The sequence below is a fragment of the Poeciliopsis prolifica genome, unplaced genomic scaffold (assembly GCF_027474105.1).
Source record: "Poeciliopsis prolifica strain line A6 unplaced genomic scaffold, Auburn_PproV2 SCAFFOLD220, whole genome shotgun sequence".
NCBI classification, from domain to species: Eukaryota; Metazoa; Chordata; class Actinopteri; order Cyprinodontiformes; family Poeciliidae; genus Poeciliopsis; species Poeciliopsis prolifica.
In genome coordinates, this window is record NW_026562595.1 from 10946 (window position 1) to 20844 (window position 9899).

Below are 9899 nucleotides of genomic sequence, written 5' to 3' on the forward strand. Positions count from 1 at the left end.
CTTCAGTGTTTGAGCTACTAAATTTTTAGTAGCTCAAACACTAAAAAATAACTTTTTTAGTGAGAATGGCTCTATGTATGTGTAGAGGTGACTTGTTAATAAAACGTGTTGGAAAGGCTGTGGCAGAATTACTTGGTCTATTTTGTCATCTACATAGGTATTTAATGTAAGTCAACACAAAGCCAGAAACAGAGTACAGATGAACAGCCTGGACCTGCAACTGATATTCAGTTTTCTATTTTATAAAGCCGACAGAATTTTGCCAATCACATAAACTAACTGAACTGTGATTTAAATCATTTGAAATAATCCTAAAAATGTGTAACATTCTGTAACACAGAAAGAATGGATTAACTGTAAAAATAAATCATTTTTATTCTTGGACAACTGAGGTGATTGGGATCACTGTTTTACTTAAACAGGATGTTTGAAAAATAAAAATTTATTAGGTTAAATATCAAGAAATATAAGGTTAAAATAAAGAAAAAGAGCAAACAGTTGCAAAAAACAGAGGGGAAAGAATTTCTTGAAGAAGTTCCTTCTGAGTTCCTTAGTTAAGTAGGATGGATAGAACAGTCATTCAAATAAATTTTACATAAATTATTGTAATTCTGACCATCATTTCATACCAATAATATATATTAGCAATGGGAGCTTTTCTCAGCTGACCACCTGTTTTCCACCTGCTGGAGGAAAACCAAACAGTAACCCTGCAGAAACATCAAACACTTTTCAAAGCTTCCAGACTCCATGATCTCACAGTACTTCAGTTATGAAAATTAAACGGCTTCTTGGAAAATTGATGAGTAGTCCATGTCCAAATGAGGTGTCTTCATGATGTTCTGCTCCAGTCAGCAGAAGATGAGCGTCTTCCCTCATTTACACTATTATAAAACCCTGAAAAGTCGGGAGTCTCCTGGAAATTGTGCTTTGCTTCCTGAGGGTTATAGCAGTCAGATCATAAGGTCTTCTCGCTTCAGGAACCGCATAGCATCAGTGTGACCTTCCTCACATATGGCATACATGGTGCTGAGGGACGGAGGGAACAAAGCCTGGTTCAGACGTTTAATGTTGTCAATGGAAAACTGTGGAAAGCAAGCAAGAGATTGCGTTTAGGGTGCTTTCAAACCTGACAGACTTAGGGTTAGGGTTAAATTTTATATATATATATATATATATATATATATATATATATTATATATATATATATATATATATATATATATATATATTATATATATATATACACTCCTGATCAAAATCTTAAGACCAGTCAAAAAATTGCAAGAATTTGCATTTAGAACTATTGAATCTTAAGAAGGTTCTAAGTAGAGCTTCACAATGTTAAAAGAAGAAATCAGCGTAAAAGACAAAAACTTTTGAGCGGGGAATTAATTGAAAACTGCATTTATTCTAAAACATGATTTTTTCCACCTGATCAAAAGTTTAAGACCATATCTCAAAAAACCCCGAAAACCCCCAAAAGAGAAATCTTTTGGGGGGTCAAAAAAAAGGACTCAGTAATGAGTAGCTCCACCATTCTTGTTGATGACTTCAAACAATCGTTTAGGCATGCTTGATGCCAGTGTTTCCAGGAGACTAGTGAGAACGTTGCTCCAAGTGTTGAAGATGGCTTCACGAAGGGCATCCACTGTCTGGAACTGATGTCCATTTTTGTAAACTTCCCTTGCCATCCATCCCCAAATGTTCTCAATTGGGTTTAGATCCGGGGAACATGCAGGATGGTCCAAAAGAGTGATGCTATTCTCTTGGAAGAACTCCTTTGTCAGGCGGGCATTGTGAACTGCAGCATTGTCCTGTTGAAAAGGGTTAGGGTTATATATATATATATATATTATATATATATATATATATATATATATATATATATATATATATATATATATGCTGACTGACTCAGCATATATATATATATATATATATATATATATATATATATATATATATATATTATATATATATATATATATATATATGCTGACTGGATAACTCAATACATAAGGCATCAGTATATCACCCGAGAGGGCGGGGTTCGAATCCAGTCTGGGTCCTTAGGCAAGACCCTTCAAGCTACTGCCTACCTCATACCATGAGAGATACTAAGTTGCGTAACATGCAGGCTCAGACGTCACCCCCAAACAAGGTCTGCGTCAGGTGTTGGGGAACCAGAGCACCTTGATGACAAATGGGCTACTGGAACAAGACGGAAATGGGCGAGAGATGAAAATGTGGATCTGTTGGAATGCTACTACTCAAGTAACCCTAGTGAGAGAGGTTACATGCAAAGACTGGGGAAGGAATGGTTACTTCGACATCCCCAGTCAACACTAAGCTCTAAACAACTAGTAGCTCAGTGTTCCAACATCCGCAAACGGCAACTGCTATCACAACTTGAGATTGACGAGATACAACACAAATGCTACGGCAAAAGGGAGGAAACCTGCTGGAATAATTAGCTGGCCAAAGGAGGAGATAAAAGCCACAGATATTAAGACCAGAAAGCTACTAACAATGCAGGAGGGTTCCATCCCAAATCCAGCACCCTGACTGTACACAAGCCGCAAGGAAGAGGCAGAGGACTAGTGAGTGTGAGAACCACTGTCCAGGACGAAACAACTAAGATCCATAAATACATCAGGGACAAAAGCCTCAACAGACAATGTGCTCAGTGAATGTCTCAGACAACAGGGGAGGTTGAGGTGCCAGAGATACCATCATGGGAGGACAAACCCCTACATGGGATGTACCACCAGCAAATAACCCAAGTGCTGATATCAGTAAATCCTACCAATGGCTGGAAAAAAGCTGGACTCAAGGACAGCACAGAGGCCCTCATCCTGGCAGCCCAGGAACAGGCCCTAAACACCAGAGCAATAGAGGCCCAGATCTACCACACCAGACAAGACCAAGGTGTAGGTTGTGCAAGGAGGCCCCTGAGACAGTCCAGCACATCACAGCAGGGTGCAAGATACTGGCAGGGAAAGCGTACATGGAGCGACATAACCAAGTGGCAGGCATAGTGTACAGAAAACATCTGTGCAGAATATGGACTGGAAACCCCAAGATCAAAGTGGGAAACACCCCCAAAGGTGGTAGAGAACACCAGAGCTAAGATCCTGTGGGACTTCCAGATCCAGACAGACAAAATGGTAATGGCGAACCAACCAGACATTGTCGTAGTGGATAAACATCAGAGGAAAGCCGTTGTGGTAGATGTAGCAATATCAAGTGATTGCAACATCAGGAAAAAGGAGCCAAGAGAAACTAGAGAAATACCAGGGGCCTCAGGGAGGAACTGGAGAGGGCCTGGAAGGTGAAGACACACAGTGGTGCCTGTGGTCATCGGGGCCCTCGGGGCAGTAACCCCAAACTGGAGCAGTGGCTACAACAGATCCCAGGAACAACATCAGACATCTCAGTCCAGGAAATGTGCAGTCCTTGGCACAGCCAAGATACTGCGCAGAACCCTCAAGCTCCAGGCCTCTGGTAGAGGACCGAGCTCAGAGGATAAGAACCACCCGCGGTGGGTGAGAAGGGAATTTTATATATATATATATGTATATATGTATATCCTGCTGAATAATTAGCTGGCCAAGGAGGAGATAAAAGCACAGATATTAAGACTAGAAAGCTACTAACCATGCATGGAGGGTTCCATCCCAAATCCAGCACCCTGAGACTGTACACGAGCCGCAAGGAAGGAGGCAGAGGTCTAGTGAGTGTGAGAACCACTGTCCAGACGAAACAACTAAGATCCATAAATACATCAGGGACAAAGCCTGAACAGACAAAGCCTCAACAGTGAATGTCTCAGACAAACAGGGAACGGAGGTTGAGGTGCCAGAGATACCATCATGGAGGACAGGCCCCTACATGGGATGTACCACCAGCAAATAACCCAAGTGGCTGATATCAGTTAAATCCTATCAATGGCTGGAAAAAGCTGGACTCAAGGATAGCACAGAGGCCCTCTTACTGGCCGCCCAGGAACAGGCCCTAAACACCAGAGCAATAGAGGCCCAGATCTACCACACCAGACAAGACCCAAGGTGTAGGTTGTGCAAGGAGGCCCGTGAGACAGTCCAGCACATCACAGCAGCCACCTGATTGACCCCTCCCACTATATGATTGCTCACCTGGGCTCTCCGGACGTTAATGCCAAACTAACAACACCTAAGTGCTGAAGAACTGTTAAGATAACCTTAAAAAAAAATCTAAGACATGAATGTTGTGATAGTTTGGCAGGGAAAGCGTACATGGAACGACATAACCAAGTGGCAGGCATAGTGTACAGAAACATCTGTGCAGAATATGGACTGGAAACCCTGAGATCAAAGTGGGAAACACCCCCAAAGGTGGTGGAGAACGCCAGAGCTAAGATCCTGTGGGACTTCCAGATCCAAACAGACAAAATGGTAATGGCGAACCAACCAGACATTGTCGTAGTGGATAAACAACAGAGGAAAGCCGTTGTGGTAGATGTAGCAATATCAAGTGATTGCAACATCAGGAAAAGGAGCATGAGAAACTGGAGAAATACCAGGGCCTCAGGGAAGAACTGGAGAGGGCCTGGAAGATGAAGACCACAGTGGTCATCAGGCCCTCGGGGCAGTAACCCCCAAACTGGAGCAGTGGCTACAACAGATCCCAGGAACAACATCACACATCTCAATCCAGAAATGTGCAGTCCTTGGCACAGCCAAGATACTGCACAGGACCCTCAAGCTCCCAGGCCTCTGGTAGAGGACCCAAGCTCAGAGGATAAGAACCACCCGCGGGGGTGAGAAGGGAATTTTTCTATATATAATGACATTTCCAGTCATTCACTTCCTCCATGCATTGCTATGTGCAGGCCCCAATTAACGGGAAAATCATTTTGAGAAACTTTTTTTAAAGAAAAAGATGTGAATAAGGTCCTAATATTAGTCGAATAAAGTTTCGCAAGTCAGTCACTGCTCTTCTTATGCATTGCTATGGGCAGGCCCCAATTAAGATAAAAAAATAAACCTTTGTCAAGCAATATGTTTTACGCAAACTCTTCAATTCTTAACATTGAAAGCATTCAATTTGAATCAGGAGTGTTCTGATCCACAGGTATGCAAATTTTATCTAGGCAAGATTTTTTTTTTAAATTTGTATTATAAGTGGAAACAACTTCTTTCATCTCAGTTGTGCACCAGCAGCCTAACACCTTCTGTTGCACAACATTAGTTGAAACAGAAAGGCATCCCACATCAGTGTTTTATTAGCATTTTTTCATCACTGCAAAGAAATAATGACATTTCCAAACTCTTAAGCCAAATATAAATATTTTAATGTCATTTACTCACCATAATTTTCATGTTAACAAGGCTGAGCTGAGTGTTTGAAGCGCCCCCTGTGGACAGGACACACATCCTGCAGTCCAGCAAAGGGAGACACAGTGATGGTTCCCCCACAGGCAGGATGGGCAGGCTGTCTGTAAACCCCCCATCAATCCATTTAATAAAAGTCAGTGAGTGTCTCAGAATAAAAACCAGTGCTAGATTTTAGACAGTATTAGAGGCAGAAACGGAGCTACCTGTCCATTGAACTCCACCGGTCTGAGCCCGGCATAGAGAGGCACAAAGCTGCTGGCAAGCAGAGTCTGTAGATATTAAAACACAAGACAGCAAACGATTTTTCTGTAACCTAAACAGACAATGAACTATGGAAGAGTGTGTGTGTGTGTGTGTGTGCGTTTGGTGGACACTGACCATTATGAGCTCATCCCTGGAGGGAAACCTGGAAACGATGTGGTTCTTCCCACTCCTACAGTGAGTTATAGAGATATAAAGTCGGTTGCTGGCCAGATTGTGAGCTTCACTTGGCAGAATCTCCTCTAGTGCTTCCCTGCAGATGATTCACACACATTGGTCACAAGCTATCACATTTATCTGCACCTTCTGGGTTTTGACTTGAGGTCTCCCATTTGAACAAGGCATCCTCTTTCATGCCATACTTGTTTTAGATTGTCATTAGAGAGGCACAGATCCAGTATTAATATCTGTATTGGAGCCGATATTGAAAAAAATTCAATATTGTGAAAATGTGGTTGATTCAAGACGGCAGGTATATTCAGTTTAATTCTATGCTCCATTATTTTTTAAAAAATTACATTTTAATCTATACTGCTCAAAAAAATAAAGGGAACACTCAAACAACATGATATAACTCCAATAAATCAAGCTTCTGTGAAATGAAATCACTTAGAAAGCAACACTGATTGACAATCAATATCACCTGCTGTTGTGCAAATGGAATAGACAACAGGTGGAAATTATTTTCATATTTATTTCATTCATTCAGATCTAGGATGTGTTATTTGAGTGTTCCCTTTATTTTTTTAAGCAGTGTATTTTGTTTCTACATGTTTGTTAGCTTATGAAGCTATTGGTGTATTTCAGCATACTGTATTGGTGCAGACTTATCAGTACATTTATGTATTTAACAAAGGAAACGTTTAAGTCAATAGTATTTCTTTATTGGATCAGTGTCGGTCCATACTAAACTTCAGATATGAGTCAGAAGCAAAAAAAGTGGATTATGTATTTCTAATTTTTATTAAGACTTTGATTGATTGATTCATGTGTGATTTTTGTAACAGGGTAAATAAGATTATGCATAGCTAAACTACAAATCAGTTACTTCAACAATGCAGCTGCCATTTGGCATTTAACTTTAGCATTTACCGTAGAATGAGCATGAAGTTGAATCCTGGTGTGATGGCTCCAAACCTCTGTTGTCTCACACTTTCAGCAAACTTGTAGGTGAACTTTTTGCAGTGCTGAAGAAAGGAAACAGACGTATCATGTTGAAATTGTCTGACATCAGTCATCCATTTATATCCTCTAACTGCAGCCATCCGACCTCCAGCTTATCTGGAGCTGTGATGAGGACAGCAGCCACCAGCGCTCCACCTGACGCTCCTGCACAGGCCCTCATGGAGCTCAGCAGCTTATCTCCATGATGAAGAAAGGCCTCCACCGCACCCAGGTGGTAGATCCCCATAAAACCACAGGCAGCAAAGGACAGGTTCAGAATGGTCATTGTTATGCCTGCAGAAACAAAACAATATGACAACTTCCAGAAAAACCATTTGCTCTATAAAAGGTGTAAGCCTTCATCTATCATTGCTCTGAAGGAACTGAAAGAACAGTTTTCTGAGATGGCCAGGTGCAAGAAACAGGAAAAGACAAAATTAATCAAACCATAAAGCAAGTTTTTCTACATAGTCAACACAAAATACCACTTTTAATGACTGCTCATGTAGTCTCAAAGACATTCAACTCCTTCAGAGCAAGCATCTTTAATACTTATTAGAGAATCCTTAATCCACTCTTTTTGGTCAATGCTCTCCAGTCCTATGATATTCTCCAGATTTTATGCTCCAATCAGCATCAGTCTTCAGTCAGAGGGCCCTTCAGATTTACTGCAAGACAGAAAGCTAGTGTATACTTACTGCCCACAGTAACACCATCCACAATAACTCTGAAGATAATTAGATGATAATTAGATGATATTAGTTACAGCAACATTTCATTTCCTTTTGAGATAAATAGAATGTTTTTTATTGAATTATTGGCAGAAATGAATTAATTTCTTTAACCTTCCATGCTTAAGTTTGAATCTCTGTGGATCAGATAGATGTTTCCCATAAAACCACAGGCAGCAAAGGACAGATTCAGAATGGTCATTGTTATGCAGCATTCAGCATCTATGCACCACAAATTTGGAGCAAACTTTCAGAAAACTCCAAAACAGCTGAGTGTTGAATCTCGACTAAAAACCCACCTGTTTAGAATTGTATTTGAAATGTAATCAACTACTAATTTAATGATGGAACTTGACTTAATGTAATGTTTTGATTGTTGATTCTACGTTGCAATTGCACAAAAATCCGAGAGGGACGGCGGAGTCCCTAAGCGAAATTCTGTGCAAAGAGGTGTACGGAGCCTCATGCCGGAAGAAAAATGGCAAATGGCTGAGGGTCATTGCGCGAAACAGAAACCCTGTAAATTCATGTGTGCTCACAATTTTTCACCATGTGAGCTACTTATAAAACAACCAAGTCAAAAAGATCTACCAACCCACGACGACAAAAATGCTAAACATAACTATTTTCAAATTTATTATGTATTCTTTGTATGTACAATGTACGTTTATGTACCTTGCATTACTGAATAAGCCAATAAAAAATTATTTAAATTTTTTATAATTACCCAAGTTTACTTTGATGACCTGCACTGATTTGAAACAGCCAGGGATGCATAGTCCGGACAGTAGCTGCTGACAGTCAGCCTCAAGCACATTTCCAAATGTGCATCAGTCATGGAGGAACGATATCTGGATTTAATGATCTTCATGTAGGAAAAGGCTGATTCGCATAAATAAGTGGAGCCAAATAATGCAGTCAAGGGAGTCGCACATTTCCTCATGTTGGGGTATTTTTCCTCTGTGAGTAAGTTCCAGAACTCAGCATCTTCCTGGAAAGGATAGCACATGAATGTAGCAATTGGCTCAAGCAAAGAAAAGTCTTGAAAGCGTTTGTCAAACTCTGACAGACAATTCCTCATCTGCTCCAAGTAGCGTGCACTTTCAAGCTGTTCGTGGGCCTTCCCTTGCATCTCCAGCTTTGACGCCAAGTTCTGAAAATTTGCCAAATCATGGCACTGCAGCTTTGAGGCAAAATGTTGCATCTTTTGTTTGAAAGCATTAACTGAGCTATTCATACTGGTCACTGTTTTGTCTTTTTCTTGCAGCTCAAAGTTAAGCTCATTCAACAAGTTTGTCAGATCAGTTAAAAATGCCAAGTCCACTAGCCATTCACCATCATTTAGTTGCTTGTATTCTCCATGTCCAGATACACGGAAAAACTTCTCCGGACAGAGTTCTCGAAATCTTTGGAGGAATTTCCCACGACTAAGCCATCTCACATCAGTATGTAGTAACAAATCAGAGTGGTTGCAGTCAGCCGTCTCCAGATGTGCACGGAATAACCATCTTTGAAGAGATCTGGCTCAGACAGAACAGGTGATCTTTTTTGCCACATCCATAATCTCTTTCATGTTGAGCATTTTAGCGCATAACGCTTGTTGGTGGTTTATACAACGGTAATTCAAGAAGACTGGGAATACATCATCCTGCCTGCACTTTGCAATAAATCCATTCACACGTCCAACCATTGCAGGTGCTCCATCTGCGGTAATGGACACCAATTTGTACACTGGGAGCTGAGTTTTCTCGCTAAGGTTTTTAAATGTCTGAAAAATGTCCTCTCCTCACGTTTGTTCTTTCATGGGAAGTGCTGTCAATAGCTCCTCTTTTTCACTAAGATCACTAAACACCATACAAATGAAAATGCACATCTGGGCTGTGTCATTCATATCTGTAGATTCGTCAAACTGCAGGGAGAAACACTCACAATCTCCGATGTCCTTCCACATTTGCTGGGTTAAATCCTCAGCCATGGCTTCACATTGCCAGGTAACTGTATTTCTTGACAGTTGCAGATCTTTGATTGAAGATAATATCTCTGCCTTATTTTTAAAGTCTAGGAACAATGAGTCAGCTGCTTCAGCGAATGCTTCTTTTACCATCTCTCCGACTTGGAAGGACTTATTGTTTTTAACGATGGGGTGACTCCACATGCTTTCCCCAGGTGTCAGAATACACCACCACGTCATCCAAATAGACCGCACAACCAGTCATGTCACCAACCACTCTGTTCATTAGTCTTTGGAACGTGGCTGGCGCATTTCTCAGACCAAATGGCATGACTGTATAAGAATACAAGCCTGTAGGCGTAACAAATGCAGACACTTCACGTGCACGTTTAGTCAGTGGTACCTGCCAGTAAC

General features: G+C 41.0%; 1 protein-coding gene across 1 annotated transcript; it reads right to left on the minus strand.

Moving 5' to 3' along the window:
• Positions 1–436: 436 nt before the first annotated feature.
• Positions 437–8020, minus strand: LOC129357033 (patatin-like phospholipase domain-containing protein 4). Its single transcript, XM_055026555.1, is given in 8 exon segments — positions 437–1085; positions 5352–5387; positions 5389–5453; positions 5456–5523; positions 5574–5647; positions 5757–5892; positions 6732–6826; positions 6910–8020. Coding segments are annotated over 8 exon segments (786 nt in total). The 5' UTR covers positions 7090–8020; the 3' UTR covers positions 437–953.
• Between the last annotated feature and the right edge of the window lie 1879 nt (positions 8021–9899).